General features: G+C 30.3%; 6 protein-coding genes across 6 annotated transcripts; all 6 read left to right on the top strand.

Annotated features, from left to right (window-relative positions):
* The first annotated feature begins 1,950 nt into the window (after window positions 1-1,950).
* On the top strand, window positions 1,951-2,694 carry LOC126702459 (probable F-box protein At4g22030). Its single transcript, XM_050401161.1, has one exon. It carries the CDS (start codon window positions 1,951-1,953, stop codon window positions 2,692-2,694), a length of 744 nt encoding a protein of 247 aa, XP_050257118.1.
* A 45-nt stretch (window positions 2,695-2,739) lies between these two features.
* On the top strand, window positions 2,740-3,201 carry LOC126702458 (probable F-box protein At4g22030). The gene has a single exon (XM_050401160.1). It carries the CDS (start codon window positions 2,740-2,742, stop codon window positions 3,199-3,201), a length of 462 nt encoding a protein of 153 aa, XP_050257117.1.
* A 7,150-nt stretch (window positions 3,202-10,351) lies between these two features.
* LOC126704139 (uncharacterized) lies at window positions 10,352-11,205 on the top strand. The gene is made up of 2 exons (XM_050403166.1): window positions 10,352-10,465; window positions 10,573-11,205. The coding sequence occupies exons 1-2, from the start codon at window positions 10,352-10,354 to the stop codon at window positions 11,203-11,205; spliced, it is 747 nt and encodes a 248-aa protein (XP_050259123.1).
* A 1,079-nt stretch (window positions 11,206-12,284) lies between these two features.
* Window positions 12,285-13,587, top strand: LOC126702450 (probable F-box protein At4g22030). The gene has a single exon (XM_050401151.1). It carries the CDS (start codon window positions 12,327-12,329, stop codon window positions 13,575-13,577), a length of 1,251 nt encoding a protein of 416 aa, XP_050257108.1. The 5' UTR covers window positions 12,285-12,326; the 3' UTR covers window positions 13,578-13,587.
* Window positions 13,588-16,752: 3,165 nt separating this feature from the next.
* On the top strand, window positions 16,753-18,017 carry LOC126702455 (probable F-box protein At4g22030). The gene has a single exon (XM_050401157.1). The coding sequence runs from the start codon at window positions 16,767-16,769 to the stop codon at window positions 18,015-18,017; it is 1,251 nt and encodes a 416-aa protein (XP_050257114.1). The 5' UTR covers window positions 16,753-16,766.
* A 2,523-nt stretch (window positions 18,018-20,540) lies between these two features.
* LOC126702454 (probable F-box protein At4g22030) lies at window positions 20,541-21,767 on the top strand. The gene has a single exon (XM_050401156.1). The coding sequence runs from the start codon at window positions 20,541-20,543 to the stop codon at window positions 21,765-21,767; it is 1,227 nt and encodes a 408-aa protein (XP_050257113.1).
* The last annotated feature ends 2,363 nt before the right edge of the window (window positions 21,768-24,130 follow it).

Raw genomic sequence — 24,130 nt, 5'->3', positions numbered from 1 at the left:
AATGATTTAAAATTTAATTGGATTTAGATTCTTTGGTTTTTGTACCCAATAATTCATTTGTCACAAAAAAAGGACACATGGCGCAAAATTAGACTTCAATTGAAATCCAATTTAAAATTTAATTGGATTTGGACTATTTAATTTTTACACTTAATATTTCACTTGACACAAAAATAAAAAATTAAATGAGGCATGTGTTGCAAAATTGAGAATCCAATTGAAACCTAAATGGATTTTCTCTAAGCTTTTACTTTTAATATATATATATATATATATATATATATATATAATAGCTTGTAACAAATGCATACGCATGGAAATGTTGAACAATATTGCTAAAAAGAAAAAAAAAATGAAAGAATTTTAAGAGTATTCTTTTGAATTTTGTAAAATTTAAATTATTATTATTCAAAGTGAAAAAAAAGTGTTGATTATTATTATGAATGTTGTATAAGGAATTTGATATTAGCACGAAACACTATGGTTGATAACAAATTTTTTTTTTCAAGAAACTAAAGTAATGAAATTTTTTGTTTATCAAATTGGGACTAAAAACAATAATAAAAAAAAAATTTTGAAATCTACATTTTGAATTAGTACCACATGTTTTTTAATGCTAAAGTTTTGTATTACATTAAAGTGTGCAGTGATGAAAAAGATAACGTGATATTACCAATGAATCTCTTACAGTCATATGCTCATATTAATGTTTCTACACCTTGTTGCATCTATTAATTGTAAAAGATGAAAAATGTTACAATGGAATGATATTGAATCACAAGAGAACTTGTTGCATGATTGCATCTATGAATTGTAAAAACAAAAATGTTACAGTGGAATTATATTAAATCACATGAGGTAAGTATAATAAAACGATAAATCACAATTTGTAAGTTATCCTCTTGTCGCTCAATTTCAATCTCTATTTCACAGTTGCAATATTTGAATTTCCCTCCACTAATGAAAATAGTTGAAATAGGCTCCAATTTGAAAGTTTTCTTGGTTCCTATTATTTATAATTTTTTTTTTTAATTTTTATAAATCTCTTTTGTTTTCCAAGTACATAATTTGAGCTCTTAACATCAATTTAGACCAAGATGCAATATTTGAATTCCGCCCTCTACTAATGAAAATAGTTGAATTAGGCTTCAATTTGTAAGTTTTCTTGGTTACTATTATTTATAATTTTTTTTTTATAAATCTCCTTTTTTTATTTTTTGGAGGAAAATTTTTATAGATCTCTCTTCAGTACATAATTTGAGCTTTTAATATCAATTTAAACCAAGGGTCCTCAAAATCCAATATCAAGAACCAAATAAATGACATACGTATATATAATAATTTTTCAACACCACAACAATTTATTATTATTTGATAATAAGTTTTACCGTAAATTGTAAATAATTACTTTCATATAAATTTATTATTTTTTTCTATTATTTATTGTCAAACACTATACTAAACTTTCGACATGTGTGTGAATGAAAAGGACACATGCTATCGACTTTGAGATGTTGACCTCTTATAGATATCTAAAATTGTATGACACAAAAAATATAAGAAAACAATCAGATTGTAGTAATAATTAAACAAATAGCTACGTCGTAACCCAGTTATAGTTTGAGACACTGTAAACAAGACAAAATTTTTGAACATAGAAAATTATAAATACAGAATGGGTCAGCCAATAAACTTAACTCCCCAAAAAAATTAAAATGAAAAAGTCAGCCAATATAGGAATTGGTCAAGCCAGTCAGCCATTGAATTCAACATTTTTCTGTAGCTGACCCAGTTATAGTTGTACGCTATAAATAAGAGTTGATAGCCTCTTCAACTTCATTCAAAAATCAAAACCTTTCATTCAGCAAAAAAAAAAAAAAAAAAAAATCAAAACCATTCTTTTCTACAACATATATACACAAGAAACAAAAGTGAAAACCTCTTAATCAAATGGCTTCAGTTCTTCTATTACCTTCATCATCTTCTTCATGTTGTTGTTCAAGGAAAATCAATGCTGCTATTCATGTCCCAAAGCTTCCAAAACTCTCTCTCTCGCTTCCAAAAATACCAATGAGAAATCTAGGTGAGGAACTGAAGACAAGAGATGGGTTCATAAACACAATCCCAGTAGAAAAGATCAATCATGTCATTGATGATAGATCACACAACTCTAGTACAAATATTGTTTCCACTCAACTCTATGCTATCTTAGAGGCTGTAGCTGATAGAGTAGAGATGCACGCCAACATTGGAGAACAGCGTGACAATTGGAACACCCTTCTTCTAAACTCCATCAACATGATGATTCTCACTGCCGCAACAATGGCTGGTGTTGCAGCCACAGCTGGCGGCATTGGAATGCCCCTTTTGGCATTGAAATTATCGTCTACTCTTTTGTATTCTGCGGCCACAGGAATGTTGCTAATAATGAACAAAATTCAGCCTTCACAGCTTGCTGAAGAACAACGTAATGCTACAAGATTGTTCAAGCAGCTCCAGAGCCAAATTCAAACCATGCTCGCCATTGGAACTCCAACTCAAGAAGATGTGAAGGAGGTGATGGAAAAAGTTTTGGCACTTGATAAAGCCTACCCACTTCCCTTGCTTGGTGCAATGCTTGAAAAATTCCCTGCAAAGTTTGAGCCAGCTGTTTGGTGGCCTAAAAATCAAGTACTACAAAAGAAAAACTTTTAACATGAAGGAAAACAATGTGACAATGGATGGAGTGAGGAACTTGAAATGGAAATGCGAGAGATTGTTAAGGTGGTGGAGAGAAAAGACATTGAGGACTATGTAAGACTTGGCAACTTGGCATTGAAGATCAACAAGACTTTAGCTATCTCAGGTCCATTACTCACAGGCATTGCAGCCTTGGGCTCAGCTTTTGTTGGTAATGGATCATGGGCACCAATAGTAGCAGTGGCTGCTGGGGCTTTAGCTAGCACAGTAAATGCTTTTGAGCATGGTGGACAAGTTGGGATGGTGATTGAGATGTATAGAAACTGTGGTGGCTTTTTCCAACTACTGCAAGATTCAATTGAAACCACACTTGAGGAAAGAGATTTGGAGAAAAGAGAAAATGGGGAATTGTTTGAAATGAAGGTGGCTTTGAAACTTGGGAGAAGCTTATCACAACTCAGAGAACTTGCTAGAAAGTCAGCTTCTTCCCATGTAGACGAATTCGCAAGCAAACTTTTCTAGTTTTGGATATTTCGTACATAGTTAATTCAATTTTTTGATTTGTCAATTGTTTATAACTTAATTTATTCTTTGTACAATCTTCTAACATAGGAACAAAATGCTTAATTCTCGAATTTTGTATTAGCTACTTGTGCAAAATGAGTTTGCAAATATGTATGTATTTTCTCAGTTTCTCATCACTTTCTTGCACATATTATATAATAAGTTGAATTTCCTATTACAAGTTGTTGAAAATTTAAGTTGCAGACACAAATAACTTTACGACCGCAGCACAAGAATATGCATGTATGTATTTTCTTAGTTTCTCACTTTCTAGCATATAATAAAATAAAGATTGGACGCAAGACCTAAATCGAATTAATGAATTTGAAATTTAGAGAACTCAATTGAAGAAAGGTAAAACTAAAAGATTGAAATGAATTTCAATCAAACTTAGAGAATATAATTTGCATTTTAGCATTTTTTTTATTGACTAATTTTGGCAGTTTATTTTTGAAACACAAATTAAAATTAGTGCATTGAATAGTGCACTTTTAAGGGCATCTGAGTTCCCTTATTTTAATTATAGTTTATTAGATGTGTATTCAAGTTTTAATGAAACTAGTTTATAATCTCATGTATATGCATGGGATACATTTACAAATAAGCATTACTAAATGTATATTAAATTTTACTTAGTTTACAGATAATGTTTATATATATATTTAAAAAACTACTTATAAAACAAAATATAAGTTTTTTTGAAATAAATGAAAAAATCATTTAAATTGTTATCCATGAAATTTTCAATTTTAGTTTGTCTGACGACTCTCAGTATAATAATAATTTATAAGAAAAAATATTTATAGTAAATGTTATTAATTTTCAATTTGCTAGAGTTTAGTTTAGATTTAAATTTAAATTCTATTTTCATTATTTATTTAATTTTCCCCAATCCCCATTGCCAACAATCATGTTAATACCTTATCAAAGTCAAACCAAAAATTTCTTTTTCCTTCTTTTTTATTTATTTTGACTTTTTGGTTTTTGTACTAATAACTTACTTCGAACAAAAATTAAAAAAATACATGGGACATGTGGTGCAAAATTAGACACCAATTGAAAATCTAAGTTTTGACTTTATATATATACTAGTGTGTAATCCCAGTATGTAACTCTGTGCATATGCATGGGTATAATTAAAAATAATTACAATTATATGGTTCAAATTATAACTTTTTTTAGAAGAGGTTCAAATTATACATGGTATTAGCTTACATTTTTTTTAAACTATATATTTCTAAAATATGTAATGATTTCTCATATATATATATATATAATTTAAAATTTCATTGGATTTATATTTTTTGGTTTTCGCACCTAATAATTCACTTACCATAAAAATTAAAAAAATTAGATGGATACGTGATGCAAAATTAGACTCCAATTGAAATTCAATTTAGAACCTAATTGAATTTGGACTCTTCCATTTTTATACTTAATACTTCGCTAGGTACAAAAATTAAAAATTAGATGAGTCACGTGGAACAAAATTGAAAATCCAATTAATATATATATATATATATATATATATAAACTAAATTGTAATCCATACTTATGTACGGAAACATTCAAACAGTGGTAATGCTAAAGTTGTCTTACCTAAGTGAGTAAGGTGTTCATACAAATTACAAAGTACTTCACAAAATAATTTTCTTATTTTGCCAATTAATCAACAACTGTTTAAGCAATCACCTGCTAAATTTATTTAAAATTAAGCATGAAGAAACATATATAACCATATAATTGAAAATCATGATAATTACCACTACTATTTGGAGAGCATGTCCCTAAATTTGAAGCGACGTTAACTGACGAAAATAGTTGAATTAGGCTCCTGGCAACTGGTAGCTGCCTTCTCTCTAATTCTATCTGACATGTGATCTTCTTACTCCACATGATCATTAAGGGATGCAAATGGAGATAAGAATGATCAAACTTTTCATTAATCCATGATCATCAATATTACTTTGGAGTTAGTTTGGAAAGGAATTCATGGTCTAAGCTAAAGATAGAATGAAACATAGAAACTCATATGGTCTAAGCAAACTTGATAAACCAAAGGCCAAGACCGTTTACCTCTTGCTTATCACATATTATCTTTTAAAAAAAAAAATAGAAATCAAATTATTATTGAACATAAAATCTATTGAAATTATAACAGGTTACCATAAGAAAGCTCTTGTTGGCAAGAGGACAATCTCCAGAAAATTAACTCCATCTTAATTTAATAAAAACTGGTATAACAAAATATAATCAATGCTAATAGGTGTTTGCTTTGATGAACATTTGTACATACTTAATTAAGACATTATGAGTTATTGCAAATGAAATCAAATGATAATCCTATTCAAAAATTGAAAAGCAAAACCAAGTCCACTCAACTATCAAAAGAAATATCATACCATCTTACACACCGGTACCCCATGCATGATGACCACAGCGAGAACAAAAATACCTACACAAAAAAAGCATAACCTGTTACATGCGACTTCAAACAGATTATATATTCAATAATAATTTGATATTTAATTTAAATAAAAAAGGATAATATATAAGCAGCAAAAAAAGAACTTTGAGGTTGAATATATTTTTCCAAACCCCTTACAGATAGCAAAGTTTACGTATAAATTTTTATCAATAATTATCGTACTAAAAATAATTAACAGTGTTTTGTTACCAAAAATAACCTGCCTTATTCTCTTTCCGAAATTTTCTTATCTCCACATCTTGTTTTGCTCCCTACAACACAGGAAATCAAAAAAAAAAAAAAAAAAAAACATAAATTTTTTATTTTTCACAAGTGTCTAATTAGTTTGCTCTAGTGATTTCTCGAAACAGTGTGAACCTGCTTGCAGGTGAACTCGTGTGCATTCAAATCGTTGGATATGAAAAAGTAAGAGCAGCAAAATTGATTATTGGTTGATTTGTTTTTTTACGGTTCATTCACTCATTTCAGAATCTTTAGTTCTTACACTTAATAACTCAATTAGTATAAAGATTAAAAATTTTAAATAGGACACGTGGCACAAAATTAAAACACAATTAGAATATTGGATAAAAAATTAGATGTTAATGTTTTGCAAATGGACAGAAATTTATAATAGACAGAAATTTTTGACTAAGCCAATGTGATTGTTATTATAAATTATTATATGATGTTCTGCATGATGTGCAGATATTTAACAATTTTTATTTGAGATTATATTTATGTATATTAAGACTTACATATAATACTTATTTTGTTATATAATATTTATGTTTACTCACAATTTTGTTGAATAGTTTGAAACTTGATTTTCTTAATTAATATTTTATTAAAAAAATTTGCATAACACTATATATAAGACTATAACATATTATAATATTTATTGTTAAAAGTAGGCTTTATTTTTTATCTGATTAAATGATTTTGAAATCTAAAAATAAGAATTTTTAAAGCATAAAATACTTTTATATTCTAAAATTATATAAATTTAAGAAATTTCTCAAACACTTCCTCAACCATTCTATTCTCACAACCAAATATCAAGACCTCAATCTCAAATACCCAATTCATTATCTTAATGAAAATTAGAGGTGTCAATTCGTGTTCGCATGTTGGATTTGTGTCGTGTCAACTCATGAGTATTTGACGATATAGGTCAACACTAACCCGACATGTTTATTAAACGGGTCAAGATTACTCAACCCTAACACGACTCATTTATTAAACGGGTCAGTCGTGTCGACTTATTTATCAGATTTTATCAAAATGAAAATTTTTTTTTATGAAAAACAAACAAATAAATATTTTTAATATTAAATTCAGAACTAACGAGTAATTGTATCACAAATAATCATTCAAAACTAAAGCACATCACAATATCACAAATAATTAATCATAATATGTCAAAGAAAATAAATTACAATAACTAATAAGTTTATATATCTAGAGTTTAAAGGGTATATTGGTAAAATATCATTTAATTAAATGGGTCAAATGGATTAAACGGGTTCTATATGTTCAACGCTAACCCAACCTGTTTATTAAACGGGTCAGCCGTGTCAACTCGAATATAACATGAACCCGTTAAGTCTCAACTCATAACCTGCTAATTTTATGTCGTGTCGTGTCAGGTTCATGGGTAATGTCCAATTTTGCCACCTCTAAATGAAATTAAGGAAATCATTTGTAAGTATTAACATAAAGAAAACATGATTAAACCAAGAAAAATTAGCTAAAAATACATCAATTTATCAAAATTTAATTGTCTTTAGTTAGAATTCCGTATCCTTAAAAAAAACCGCAAAACACTTTGAAATCGTAATCAATTTTTATTTTATCACTATGACTCATACTGCACAATATAGTAGTAATAAAACTTACAAGGAAACCTACACATTATGAGTTCTAAAAAAAAAAAAAAAAAAAAGAAGCTAATTTCATAAATAATCAATTAGAATGTCTCTTTTTCTTTTTCTTTAGTTCTAAAACAAAATACATTTATGATTTTCCAAAACCAAAATCCCAAACACCCAAAAACTCAAAGAAAATCACAACCTTCATAAAATCCAAAACGTCCAACTTCAACATTAAAATTGTAAGCTGCTGTAACTGAATAAAAAACGCAAGCTCCCTTCCTTGGTCATAGCTTATTCATATGAAGGGTTAGAATCAAATGATATGACAATGTTGGAGTTATGTAGGTGTCGTTGAAAGGCTAAAAGTAAATAACATCGTTTTTTGTTTGAGTGTATTTGATATGGGATGACATAAAGGGGTGTGGGCATGGGTATATAAATGAGCAAAAGTGAAAAGGGTGAATGGAAATACAAAGAGTTTTGTGTGTGTGAGAGAGATGAAAAGTTTTGAAACATTGATTTTTTTTTTTTTTTTTTTTAAATTTTGTTCTTATCTCTAATATGACTTAAGAGTATTTCAATTATCTTAATAAAGTGTGCCACATGGCAAAATCTTATGGGTTTAAGTTATACTTAGTGTAACTTTAAGTAATATTACATTACTCAATATTTTTTTAATTAGATGCGAATTTTGACAAATCCACTGTTAGATTATATTATCTTTGTATATTCTCTATACTTGCAAAATTTCAAGGTGATCAAAGATCAATAGTCATGTCATCAATCAATTATTTAAATTCAAGTTTTTGTAATTTAAAATAATGCATAAAATATGAATTTATGGGTCGAATTATAAATAACATGAAAATTGACATGAAAATTGGCATGAATGTTAAAACATATAGAACATGTAATTCAACTTTAGGATTTTCAAAATATGAATTCTATAACAATTTATTGGGTAGTGCAATATTGCTTAAAGTTGCACTAGGTGTAACTTGAACCCAACCATATATATATTAATTATCTTTTTCTCTTCATCCCTTTGTTTGGAGGTGAAACAGGGTGGATGAAAAATTTTGGAGAAAAAATAGGAAGGAAAACTTTTTTGGAGTGTGTTTGGTTAAGTGGGGAGGAAGGAAAATAAATAGTGGGGCTAGATGTTTTCTCCTTAATTAGGCCCACCAAAATGTTTTTTCATCCAGTTACCTTTTTTTTTTTTTTTTTTTTTTTTTTTTTTTTTTTTTTTTGATTTTCTAGGGTCTAAGAGTGATGGTTTTTTTTTTTTTTTTTTTAAAACCAGACATGATTTTTTTTTGGGACATGATTTTCATTTTTTATAATAAATTTGGTTGATTGCTTTTTTATTTTTTTCTTTTCTTTTTGGGTTATATCTCAATTTTTTGTTTTAATTGGGCATTATTCTTTAATAAGAGTATATGAGTAAATTTATTTAAATTCATTTTATCCACCCCTCCACTTTTCCACTTCCAACCAAACAAAAATAAGAGAAATTAAAATCTTTTTTATCCTCCTACTTTCCATTCTCCTACCATTTTCTATCCTCTCACTTTTCTGCCTCTCCAACCAAACGGACCCTTATATTTATTGATTTATTGATGTACGGGACATTTGATTGTTACATGAAATCAGATAATACAATCGTGGCCGGGTTAGCACCCTCGATCCCCTCCTATGAATTTTTTTTTTTAAAAGAAATAGTGAACAATTTGTAAGAAGTATAACAAGTTGAACTCTTTAGTTCCATTGTTGGGATTTTTAATTGTGTATCTTTGTAAAATATTTTTTTATCCACTTTGACATATGAACTCATATTTCAATGGGATTGATTGCAACACTTTAGTATTCATTTTCTATTTTTATGAAGGAAAAAATGAAGCCTGTAATGCTTAATAATAAAAGAATTTTACGTGGTCTGATTTGTTTAACCATCTGATTCAAAATATTATATATTACAAACTTTTTGTTCCAATATGTAATGGAATTTAAAATAGTAGAGAATTAAAAATTCTAAAATTTTCTAAACAGTTGATTGGAAAATAGAAGAGATTTTTTTAAACAACTTAAAAAAAGGTCTAAATATTTTAAATAAAATTTTTCGCGATAATGTATCCTGCGCAATGAGTGGGTTATATATTGCCTAGTATTGAATCGATTGATAATGTAGTGACCATTGTTATTATTTACCTCATGTGAGACTGCCGCCACTCTATAAATAAAATTTCTCTTTTCTTTTTTTATGAATGAAAATAAAATTTATCTAGTCTTTATTGTTCATGGGATTTAAATTTTTGGGTATATTCAAGATTGGATTTCAAGAAAAAGTTTCTATACTACTTATGTAATTTTATATTGTGAGCGAAATTTCTTTCCTCGAATATCATTGTTGTGGACCATTACTGTCTTTAATGCCAAATTTGATGGAACAAACAACTTTAGCCGTGTGATAATGAGATGTCATGGATGTTACGATCCAAAAAGAGTATATTGTTGTGGAAAATAGCAAACTTAAAATATGTTAAAGACTAGAAGAGGCAGATATACTGGTCTGGGTATTTTGTGGCAAAACAATTAAGGAAGGATGAGTTAAATGATGGGGAGTCTTCAGAGCACAGAGCACTTGGGTCCCTTTGGTCACGTCTATGGAAAGCAGCTGTTCCTAGCAAGATAAAGATTTTTTCATGGAGGGCTTGTCTTAATATTCTGCCCACACAAGATAATCTTATTCGAAGAAGGGTGATGGAGAATGCACGTTGTTGTCTCTGTCATCAAGAAACTGAAACGGTTCTGCATGTTCTTTGGAGTTGTGGCGCGGCGCAAGATGTTTGGGCTGGGAGCTTGGGTAGACTTCAGAAATCTGGTACAGCACAGAACGATTTTTTGCAGTTGGTCACAGGTCTTCTGATGAAGCTTTCCGATGAGGAATGGAATCTGTTCTGGGTTACTTGTTGACTGATATGGCACCAGAGGAATACGGTTATTCATGGAGGGGTTTTCCAGCATCCCTCAAGATCAGCCCAACGTGCAGTTGATTATTTGAAGGAGTATTCGATTGCACAAGACTCTTTGCATGTGCCTATCCCGAATCATGGTCCAGTACAGCAGACATGGCAGCCTCCACCAGAAACGTTTTTCAAGCTGAACTTCGACGGTGCTTGCTTTGATGAGGGTGCTGCATCAGGTTATGGGGCAGTGATTAGGAATGAAAAGGGTGACGTCATGGCTGCTTTAGCGGTTCGAGGAGGCGCTGTGCGTGACAGTGAGGAGGTGGAAGTGATGGCGTGCCGTAAAGCGCTTGAGTTTGCCATTGATGCGGGCTTCACAGAGATAGTACTGGAAGGCGATAATGCTGTGGTGATGAAAATGATTACTCAGGCCCAACCAGACCTTTCACGTCTTGGCTTAATCTACGAAGATATCTGGTGTTTGGCTGCAGGGTTCAGGTCCATCTCTTATAATTGTATTAGGCGTAGTGCTAATGGTGTTGCTCATTCTTTGGCTAGGTTTGCTAGATTACTTGACAATGAAATTGTTTGGCTGGAGGAGGATCCTCCACCTGCTGTGGATGCTTTGTATTTGGATTCTTCTTTTCTTAATTAATGATATTGGTTCCGGTTTCAAAAAAAAAAAAAAAAAAGACTAGAAGAAGGTACAGGATTATGGTATTGTCCTTTTACGCGTTTTGCCAGAAATCAAAATTATTTTGTTACGAGAGAGATGAAGGCAAAAGAGCTGTGAAAAAAATTTGGAAGACAAGTCCATGGCCAAGGTTGTGGAGAATTGACTTTATTTAATAAAAAAAAAAAAAATTCTGTCCTTTCTAGTATTGAAGGTTTTCTACATTATCGAAGGTATTTTTACATTTGAGCTTATATATGATAATAGTTTTCATGGTTTTCTTGATTCCTATTACTTTTTTTTTTCGAGGAAAAGTTTTATAAATCCCTTTTTTTTTTTTTTATTATTATTATTTTTTTATGAATCATTATAAATCTCTCTTAAATACATAATTTGAGCTTTTAAAATCAATTTAGACCAAGGGTCCTCAAAATCCAATATCAAAAACCAAATAAAAGACATACCCATTATAAATTTTTAACACCACCACCAATCAATGATGTGGTTAATCGTAAGTTGTAAAAAATTATTTTCATATAAACTTATCATTTTTTTTTTAATATTTATCATCAAACATCTCAGCAAAAAAAAAAAAAAAAAAAAAAAAAAAAAAATCATATCTATAATGTGACACAAAAGTTACGTTACTGTACTAAACTTTGGACTTGGTGTGCATATGAAAAGGACACATGCTTTCGACTTGGAGATGTTGACCGGCCTCATAGAGATATCCAAAATTGTAATATAAGAAAACAATCAGTTTGTAGTAATAGACTAATAGCTACGTCGCGACCCAGTTATAGTTCGACACAATATACAACAAGACAACATTTTTGAACATAGAAAATTATAAATACAGAATGGGTCAGCAAGTAAAATTAACCCAAAAAAAAGAAAAAGAAAAAGAAAAAGAAAAAGTCAGCCAATACGAATGGATTAGGCCAGTCAGCCATTGAATTCAACATTTTTCTGTAGCTGACTCAGTTATAGTTCCAAGCTATAAATAAGAGTTGAGAGCCTCATCACCTTCATTCAAAAATCAAAACCTTTCTTTTCCACAACATATATACACAAAGAACCAAAAGTGAAAACCTCTTAATCAAATGGCTTCAGTTCTTCTATTACCTTCATCATCCTCTTCATGTTGTTGTTCAAGGAAAATCAATGCTGCTATTCATATCCCAAAGCTTCCAAAACTCTCTCTCTCACTTCCAAAAATACCAATGAGAAATCTAGGTGAGGAACTGAATATAAGAGATGGGTTCATAAAAACAATCCCAGTAGAAAAGATCAATCATGTCATTGAAGATAGATCACACAACTCTAGTACAAATATTGTTACCACTCAGCTCTATGCTATCTTAGAGGCTGTAGCTGATAGAGTAGAGATGCATGCCAACATTGGAGAACAACGTGACAATTGGAACACCCTTCTTCTAAACTCCATCAACATGATGATTCTCACTGCCGCAACAATGGCTGGTGTTGCAGCCACAGCTGGTGGCATTGGAATGCCCCTTTTGGCGTTGAAATTATCGTCCACTCTTTTGTATTCCGTGGCCACGGGAATGTTGCTAATAATGAATAAAATTCAGCCTTCACAGCTTGCTGAAGAACAGCGTAATGCTACAAGATTGTTCAAGCAGCTCCAGAGCCAAATCCAAACCTTGCTCGCCATTGGAACTCCAACTCAAGAAGATGTGAAGGAGGTGATGGAAAAAGTTTTGGCACTTGATAAAGCCTACCCACTTCCCTTGCTTGGTGCAATGCTTGAAAAATTCCCTGCAAAGTTTGAGCCAGCTGTTTGGTGGCCTAAAAATCAAGTACTACAAAAGAAAAACTTCTTACATGAAGGCAAACAATGTAACAATGGATGGACTGAGGAACTTGAAATGGAAATGCGAGAGATTGTTAAGGTGGTGGAGAGAAAAGACATTGAGGACTATGTAAGACTTGGCAACTTGGCATTGAAGATCAACAAGACTTTAGCTATCTCAGGTCCATTACTCACAGGCATTGCAGCCTTGGGCTCAGCTTTTGTTGGTAATGGATCATGGGCACCAATAGTGGCAGTGGCTGCTGGGGCTTTAGCTAGCACAGTAAATGCTTTTGAGCATGGTGGACAAGTTGGGATGGTGATTGAGATGTATAGAAACTGTGGTGGCTTTTTCCAGTTATTGCAAGAATCAATTGAGACCACACTTGAGGAAAGAGATTTGGAGAAAAGAGAAAATGGGGAATTGTTTGAAATGAAGGTGGCTTTGAAACTAGGGAGAAGCTTATCACAACTCAGAGAACTCGCTAGAAAGTCAGCTTCTTCCCATGTAGACGAATTCGCAAGCAAGCTTTTCTAGTTTTGTATATTTGTACATAGCTAATTCAATTTTTTGATTCATCAATTGTTTATAACTTAATTAATTCTTTGTAAAATCTTCCAACATAGTAAAATTATTTAATTCTCAAATTTTATATTAGTTACTTGTGCAAAAATAGTTTGTAAAAGAATATGCATGTATGTATTTTCTTAGTTTCTAACATATAATAAAATGAAAATTGGACCAAAGACCTAAATTAAATCAATTTGATACTTAAATGACTCAATTGAATGAAAGTAAAGTTAAAGGACTGAAATGAATTTCAGTCAAACGGTTAGATTTAATTTACTGGTGCAATTTGCATTTTAGCCTATTTTTTATTAACTAATTTTGCCTTTAAAAAAAAAAAACACAATTAGTGCATTGAAAATTGCAATTTTAAGGGCATTCAAGTTTATTTTAATTACAATTTATTAGCTGTGCATTCTTGTTTTAATGATCTAGTTTGTAATCTCATATATATATATATATATATGAGATACATTTACAAATTAGCATCACTAAATGCATATTAAATTTTTACTTAGTCCATATATAATGTATATAATGTTTACATATTTGAAAATAGAAATAATTAACTTATAAAATAAATATAAGTTTATTTGAAACAAATAAAAAAATAATTTAAATTGTTATCCCTGAAATTTTCAATTTTAGTTTGTACGTCCAACCACTATTTGTATAATAATACTATAAGAAAAAAAAATATTGATAGCAAATGTTATTAATTTTCTGTTATGCTAGAGTGTAGTTTAGATTTAGACTTGGTTTAGATGGGGAACAAAACCTAATTTAAAGCCTAATTCCAACATAAATATAAATTCCATTTTCATTATTATTATTTTTAATTTTCACCTATCCCGGTTGCCAAGAATCATGGCAATACCTTGTCAGAGTCAAACCAAACATTTCTTTTTCCTTCCTCTTTATTTATTTTTGACTCTTTCGCTTTTGCACTAATAACTCATTTGGTATAAAAATTAAAAAAACAAAATGGAACTTGTGGCGCAAAATTAGACACCAACTGAAAATTTAATTGAATTTTCTTTCAGTTTTTACTTTATGTCTAAACTAGTGTGTAGCCCTATGCATATACAAGACATAATTAAAAACAATCAAAATAACATCATTATTATACATTTTTTTAGAAGATATTCAAATTATATATGATATTAGCTTACACATTTTTTAAACCATACATTTCTAAAATATGAAATGATTTAAAATTTAATTGGATTTAGATTCTTTGGTTTTTGTACCCAATAATTCATTTGTCACAAAAAAAGGACACATGGCGCAAAATTAGATTTCAATTGAAATCCAATTTAAAATTTAATTGGATTTGGACTATTTAATTTTTACACTTAATATTTCACTTGACACAGAAATAAAAAATTAAATGAGGCACGTGTTGCAAAATTGAGAATCCAATTGAAACCTAAATGGATTTTCTCTAAGCTTTTACTTTTAATATATATATATATATATATTTATATATATATATATAATAGCTTGTAACAAATGCATACGCATGGAAATGTTGAACAATATTGCTAAAAAGAAAAAAAAATGAAAGAATTTTAAGAGTATTCTTTTGAATTTTGTAAAATTTAAATTATTATTATTCAAAGTGAAAAAAAAGTGTTGATTATTATTATGAATGTTGTATAAGGAATTTTATATTAGCATGAAACACTATGGTTGATAACAAATTTTTTTTTTCAAGAAACTAAAGTAATGAAATTGTTTGTTTATCAAATTGGGACTAAAAACAATAATAAAAAAAAAAAAATTTTTGAAATCTACATTTTGAATTAGTACCACATGTTTTTTAATGCTAAAGTTTTGTATTACATTAAAGTGTGCAGTGATGAAAAAGATAACGTGATATTACCAATGAATCTCTTACAGTCATATGCTCATATTAATGTTTCTACACCTTGTTGCATCTATTAATTGTAAAAGATGAAAAATGTTACAATGGAATGATATTGAATCACAAGAGAACTTGTTGCATGATTGCATCTATGAATTGTAAAAACAAAAATGTTACAGTGGAATTATATTAAATCACATGAGGTAAGTATAATAAAACGATAAATCACAATTTGTAAGTTATCCTCTTGTCGCTCAATTTCAATCTCTATTTCACAGTTGCAATATTTGAATTTCCCTCCACTAATGAAAATAGTTGAAATAGGCTCCAATTTGTAAGTTTTCTTGGTTCCTATTATTTATAATTTTTTTTTTAATTTTTATAAATCTCTTTTGTTTTCCAAGTACATAATTTGAGCTCTTAACATCAATTTAGACCAAGTTGCAATATTTGAATTCCGCCCTCTACTAATGAAAATAGTTGAATTAGGCTTCAATTTGTAAGTTTTCTTGGTTACTATTATTTATAATTTTTTATTTATAAATCTCCTTTTTTTTTATTTTTTGGAGGAAAATTTTTATAGATCTCTCTTAAGTACATAATTTGAGCTTTTAATATCAATTTAAACCAAGGGTCCTCAAAATCCAATATCAGGAACCAAATAAATGACATACGTATATATAATAATTTTTCAACACCACAACAATTTATTATTACTTGATAATAAGTTTTACCGTAAATTGTGAATAATTACTTTCATATAAATTTATTATTTTTTTCTATTATTTATTGTCAAACACTATACTAAACTTTCGACATGTGTGTGAATGAAAAGGACACATGCTATCGACTTTGAGATGTTGACCTCTTATAGAAATCTAAAATTGTATGACACAAAAAATATAAGAAAACAATCAGATTGTAGTAATAATTAAACAAATAGCTACGTCGTTACCCAGTTATAGTTTGAGACACTGTAAACAGGACAAAATTTTTGAACATAGAAAATTATAAATACAGAATGGGTCAGCCAATAAACTTAACTCCCCAAAAAAATTAAAATGAAAAAGTCAGCCAATATAGGAATTGGTCAAGCCAGTCAGCCATTGAATTCAACATTTTTCTGTAGCTGACCCAGTTATAGTTGTACGCTATAAATAAGAGTTGATAGCTTCTTCAACTTCATTCAAAAATCAAAACCTTTCATTCAGCAAAAAAAAAAAAAAAAATCAAAACCTTTCTTTTCTACAACATATATACACAAGAAACAAAAGTGAAAACCTCTTAATCAAATGGCTTCAGTTCTTCTATTACCTTCATCATCTTCTTCATGTTGTTGTTCGAGGAAAATCAATGCTGCTATTTATGTCCCAAAGCTTCCAAAACTCTCTCTGCCACTTCCAAAAATACCAATGAGAAATCTAGGTGAGGAACTGAAGACAAGAGATGGGTTCATAAACACAATCCCAGTAGAAAAGATCAATCATGTCATTGATGATAGATCACACAACTCTAGTACAAATATTGTTTCCACTCAACTCTATGCTATCTTAGAGGCTGTAGCTGATAGAGTAGAGATGCACGCCAACATTGGAGAACAACGTGACAATTGGAACATCCTTCTTCTAAACTCCATCAACATGATGATTCTCACTGCCGCAACAATGGCTGGTGTTGCAGCCACAGCTGGGGGCATTGGAATGCCCCTTTTGGCATTGAAATTATCGTCTACTCTTTTGTATTCCGCGGCCACAGGAATGTTGCTAATAATGAACAAAATTCAGCCTTCACAGCTGGCTGAAGAACAACGTAATGCTACAAGATTGTTCAAGCAGCTCCAGAGCCAAAATCAAACCATGCTCGCCATTGGAACTCCAACTCAAGAAGATGTGAATGAGCTGATGGAAAAAGTTTTGGCACTTGATAAAGCCTACCCACTTCCCTTGCTTGGTGCAATGCTTGAAAAATTCCCTGCAAAGTTTGAGCCAGCTGTTTGGTGGCCTAAAAATCAAGTACTACAAAAGAAAAACTTCTTACATGAAGGCAAACAATGTAACAATGGATGGACTGAGGAACTTGAAATGGAAATGCGAGAGATTGTGAAGGTGGTGGAGAGAAAAGACAGTGAGGACTACGTAAGACTTGGCAACTTGGCATTGAAGATCAACAAGACTTTAGCTATCTCAGGTCCATTACTCACAGGCATTGCAGCATTGGGCTCAGCTTTTGTTGGTAATGGATCATGGGCACCAATAGTAGCAGTGGCTGCTGGGGCTTTAGCTAGCACAGTTAATGCTTTTGAGCATGGTGGACAAGTTGGGATGGTGATTGAGATGTATAGAAACTGTGGTGGCTTTTTCCAGTTACTGCAAGAATCAATTGAAACCACACTTGAGGAAAGAGATTTGGAGAAAAGAGAAAATGGGGAGTTTTTTGAAATGAAGGTGGCTTTGAAACTTGGGAGAAGCTTATCACAACTCAGAGAACTTGCTAGAAAGTCAGCTTCTTCTCATGTAGACGAATTCGCAAGCAAACTTTTCTAGTTTTGGATATTTCGTGTATAGTTAAATCAATTTTTTTGATTTATCAATTGTTTATAACTTAATTTACTCATTGTACAATCTTCTAACATAGAAAAAATATTTAAATTCTCAAATCTTATATTAGCTACTTGTGCAAAAAGAGTTCATAAAAGAATATGCATGTATGTATTTTCTTAGTTTCTAACATACAATAAAATGAAAATTGGACAAAGACCTAAATTAAATAAATTTGATACTTAGATGACTCAATTGAACAAAAATAAAGTTAAATGATTGAAATGAATTTCAGTCAAATGGTCAAATTTAGCTTGTGCAATTTGCATTTTAGCCTTATTTTTTTATTAACTAATTTTGGCTTTTTTTTTTTTGAAACTATTGTGCATTGAAAAGTGCAATTTTAAGGGCATTCGAATTTTATTTTAATTACAATTTAATAGTTGAGCATTCTTGTTTTAATGAACTAGTTTGTAATTTTATACATATACATGAGATACATTTGCAAACAAGCATCACTAAATGCATATTATATTTTTACTTAGTTTACATATAATGTATATAATGTTTACATATTCGAAAATATAAATAATCGACTTATAAAATAAATATAAGTTTATTTGAAACTAATAAAAAATCGTTTAAATTATTATTCATGAAATTCTCAATTTTAGTTTGTCCAACCACTATTTGTATAATAATAATACTATAAGCTAAAAATATAGATAGAAAATGTTATTAATTTTCTGTTATGCTAGAGTTTAGTTTTGATTTAGACTTAGTTTAGATGGGAACAAAACCTAATCTAAAGCTTAAGTCCAACATAAATATAAATTCCATTTTCATTTTCATTATTATTTTTAAAATTTTCTCCAATCTCCGTTGCTAAGAATCATGTTAATACCTTGTCAAAACAAGGAAGAAAAAAAAAAAAAAATTGAAATCTACATTTAGAATTAGTACCGCATGTTTTTTAATGCTAAAGTTTTGTATTACATTAAAGTGTGCAGTGATGAAAAAGATAACGTGATCCTACCTATGAATCTCTTACAATCATATGCTCATATTAAGTTTCTACACCTTGTTGCATCTATTAATTGTGTAAAAGTTAAAAAAATGTTACAATGGAATAATATTGAATCGCAAGAGAACTTGTTGCATGATTCCATCTATGAATTGTAAAAACAAAAATGTCACAGTGGAATGATATTAAATCACATGAGGTAAGTATAATAAAACGTTAAATCACAATTTGTACTTGTCGCTCATTTTCAATCTCTATTACATAGTTGCAATATTTGAATTTCCCCTCTACTAATGAAAATAGTTGAATTAGACTCCAATTTGTAAGTTTTCTTGGTTCTTATTATTTATATTTTTTAAAGATCTCGTTTTTATTTATTTATTTATTTTTTGAAGAAAAATTTATAGATCCCTCTTTAAGTACATAATTTGAGCTTTCAACATCAATTTAGACCAAGTTCCAATATTTGAATTTCCCCCTCTACTAATGAAACAAGTTGAATTAGGCTCCAATTTGTAATTTTCTTTGTTCCTATTATTTATAATTTTTTTATAGATCTTTTTTTTTTTTTATGTAAAGTTTATAGATCTCTCTTAAGTACATTTTGAGCTTTTAACATTAATTCAAAGGTCCTCAAAATACAAAATCAAAAACCAAATAAAAGACATATATAATAATTTTTCTACACCGCCACCATTTATCATTATTTGATGATATAGTCTATCATAAATTGTAAATAATTACTTTTATATAAACTTATAATTTTTTTTTCTACTATTTATTATCAAACAACTTATAATTATTACTGTGATGTCCCAATTTGATTGATTGTGTGATATGTGTGGGTGTGTGATGAGTCCCACATCGGGTATCTATTGGGTTGAACTGGACTTTATTAACAACTGTAAGAAGCCTCAATTGTGACTAGCCATTTTGTGGTATAGCGCAGATATGACTAGCGCTTTTCCTTGAGTTGTTATATATGGTATCAGAGCTGGCCCGGTAACCCCATGTGAGCTCGGAGACACTACTTCACAAAGTGGGCCCTAACGATGACGTTAGGGTCCCACATCGGGTATTTCTTTGGTTGAACTGGACTTTATTAACAACTGTAAGGATCTTCAATTGTAACTAGTCATTTTGAGATACAGCGCAGATATGACTAGCATTTTTCCTTGGGTCGTTAAGCAATTAACCAATTAGTTTGTAGTAATAGAGTAATATATAGCTGCGTCGTGACCCAGTTATAGTTCGACGCTATAAACCAGAAAAAAATTTTGAACATAGAAAATTATGAATACAGAATGGGCCAGCCAATAAAATTAATTCCCCCAATACGAATGGATCAGGCCAGTCAACCTTTGAATTCAACATTTTTCTGTAGCTGACCCAGTTATAGTTCCACACTATAAATAAGAGTTGAGAGCCTCATCACCTTCATTCAAAACCTTTCTTTTTCTATAACATATATACACAAGAACCAAAAGAGAAAACCTCTCAATCAAATGGCTTCAGTTTCGTCTTCTTCTTCATGTTGTTGTTCAAGGAAAATCAATGCCGCTATTCATGTCCCAAATCTTCCAAAACTCTCTCTCTCACTTCCAAAAATACCAATGAGAAATCTAGGTGAGGAACTGAATATAAGAGACGGGTTCATAAACACAATCCCAGTAGAAAAGATCAATGATAGATCACACAACTCTAGTACAAATATTGTTACCACTCAACTCTATGCTATCTTAGAGGCCGTTGCTGATAGAGTAGAGATGCACGCCAACATTGAAGAACAACGTGACAATTGGAACACCCTTCTTCTAAACTCCATCAACATGATAACTCTCACTGCTGCAACAATGGCTGGTGTTGCAGCCACAGCTGGTGGCATTGGAATGCCCCTTTTGGCGTTGAAATTATCGTCTACTCTTTTGTATTCCACGGCCACCGGAATGTTGCTGATAATGAACAAAATTCAGCCTTCACAGCTTGCTGAAGAACAACGTAATGCTACAAGATTGTTCAAGCAGCTCCAGAGCCAAATCCAAACCTTGCTCGCCATTGGAACTCCAACTCAAGAAGATGTGAAGGAGGTGATGGAAAAAGTTTTGGCACTTGATAAAGCCTACCCACTTCCCTTGCTTGGTGCAATGCTTGAAAAATTCCCTGCAAAGTTTGAGCCAGCTGTTTGGTGGCCTAAAAATCAAGTACTACAAAAGAAAAACTTTTTACATGAAGGAAAACAATGTGACAATGGATGGAGTGAGGAACTTGAAATGGAAATGCGAGAGATTGTTAAGGTGGTGGAGAGAGAAGACATTGAGGACTATGTAAGACTTGGCAACTTGGCATTGAAGATCAACAAGACTTTAGCTATCTCAGGTCCATTACTCACAGGCATTGCAGCCTTGGGCTCAGCTTTTGTTGGTAATGGATCATGGGCACCAATAGTAGCAGTGGCTGCTGGGGCTTTAGCTAGCACAGTAAATGCTTTTGAGCATGGTGGACAAGTTGGGATGGTGATTGAGATGTATAGAAACTGTGGTGGCTTTTTCCAACTACTGCAAGAGTCAATTGAAACCACACTTGAGGAAAGAGATTTGGAGAAAAGAGAGAATGGGGAATTGTTTGAAATGAAGGTGGCTTTGAAACTTGGGAGAAGCTTATCACAACTCAGAGAACTTGCTAGAAAGTCAGCTTCTTCCCGTCTAGACGAATTCGGAAGCAAACTTTTCTAGTTTTGGATATTTCGTACATAGTTAATTGAATTTTTTGATTTGTCAATTGTTTATAACTTAATTTATTCTTTGTACAATCTTCTAACATAGGAAAAAAAAAGCTTAATTCTCCAATTTTGTATTAGCTACTTGTGCAAAATGAGTTTGCAAATATGTATGTATTTTCTCAGTTTCTCATTTTCTTGCACATATTATATAATAACTTGAATTTCCTATAGCAAGTTGTTGAAAATTTAAGTTGCAGACACAAATAACTTTACGACCGCAGCACAAGAATATGCATGTATGTATTTTCTTAGTTTCTCACTTTCTAGCATATAATAAAATAAAAATTGGACGCAAGACCTAAATTATTGAATTAGTGAATTTGAAATTTAGAGGACTCAATTGAAGGATGGTAAAACTAAAAGACTGAAGTGAATTTCAATCAAACTTGGAAGATATAATTTGCATTTTAGCATTTTTTTTATTGACTAATTTGGCAGTTTATTTTTGAAACACAAATTAAAATTAGTGCATTGAATAGTGCACTTTTAAGGGCATCTGAATTCCCTTATTTTAATTACAGTTTATTTGCTGGGTATTCATGTTTTAATGAAACTAACTTATAATCTCATGCATATGCATGAAATATATTTACAAATAAGCATTACTAAATGTATATTAAATTTTACTTAGTTTACAAATAATGTTTATATATTTAAAAATATAAAAAAACTACTTATAAAACAAAATATAAGTTTATTTGAAATAAATAAAAAAATCATTTAAATTATTATCCACGAAATTTTCAATTTTAGTTTGTTCGACCACTGTCAGTATAATAATAATCTATAAGAAAAAATATTGATAGCAAATGTTATTAATTTTCAGTTTGCTAGAGTTTAGTTTAGTTTAGTTTAGATTTAAATTTAAATTCTATTTTCATTATTTATTTAATTTTCCCCAATCCCCATGGCCAACAATCATGTTAATACCTTATCAAAGTCAAACCAAACATTTCTTTTTCCTTCTTATTTATTTATTTTCACTCTTTGGTTTTTGTACTAATAACTCACTTGGAACAATAATTAAAAAAATACATGGAACATGTGATGCAAAATTAGACACCAATTGAAAATCTAAGTTTTGACTTTATATATATATACCAGTGTGTAACCCCGTGCATATCCATGGGTATAATATTAATTAAAAATAATCACAATTACATGGTTCAAATTATAACTTTTTTTAGAAGAGGTTAAAATTATACATGGTATTAGTTTACACTTTTTTTAAACCATATATTTCTAAAATATGTAATGATTTCTCATATATATATATATGATTTAGAATTTCATTAGATTTAGATTTTTTGGTTTTTGCATCCAATAATTTTTTTTTTTTTAGAATACTAAGTATTTTAACACATATGCACGGAGAGAGGGGAGAAAGTTTTTTAAAGAAACTTACAATAGTGTATATCCAAAAGGACTTGCATCCAATAATTCACTTGCCATAAAAATTAAAAAAATTAGAAGGATATGTGGTGCAAAATTAAACTCCAATTGAAATCCAATTTAGAACCTAATTGGATTTGGACTTTTCCATTTTTATACTTAATAATTCACTTAGTACAAAAATTAAAAATTAGATGGGACACGTGGCACAAAATTGAGAATCAAATTAAAAAAATATATATTTATATTTATATATAAAAACTAGATTGTAATCCATACTTATGTATGGAAACATTCAAATAGTGATGATGCTAAACTTATCTTACCTAAGTGAGCAAGGTGATCATACAAATTACAAAGTACTTCACAAAACAATTTTCTTATTTTGCCAATTAATCAACAACTGTTAAAGCAATCATTCACCAACTAAATTTATTTAAAATTAAGCATGAAGAAACATAACCATATAATTGAAAATCATGATAATTATCACTACTATTTGGAGAGCATGTCCCTAAATATGAAGCGACGTTAACTGACGAAAATAGTTGAATTAGGCTCCTTGCAACTGGTAGCTGCCTTCTCTCTAATTCTATCTGACGTGATCTTCCTACTCCAAATGATCATTAAGGGATGCAAATGCAGATAAGAAAAAGAACGATCAAACTTCTCATTAATCCATGATCAAAAATATTACTTTGGAAAGGAATTCATGGTCTAAGCTAAAGATAGAATGAAACATAGAAACTCATATGGTCTAGGCAAACTTGATAAACCAAAGGCCAAGACCGTTTACCTCTTGCTTATCACATATTATCTTAAAAAAAAAAAAAATTCAGATTATTATTGAACGTAAAATCTATTGAAATCATAACAGGTTACCATGAGAAAGCTCTTGTTGGCAAGGGGACTATCTCCAGAAAA

Source organism: Quercus robur, chromosome 10, assembly GCF_932294415.1.
Source record: "Quercus robur chromosome 10, dhQueRobu3.1, whole genome shotgun sequence".
In the NCBI taxonomy this organism is placed as follows: Eukaryota; Viridiplantae; Streptophyta; class Magnoliopsida; order Fagales; family Fagaceae; genus Quercus; species Quercus robur.
Note: the sequence above shows the minus strand (reverse complement) of the source record. Positions and strands in the feature narration are given on the sequence as shown.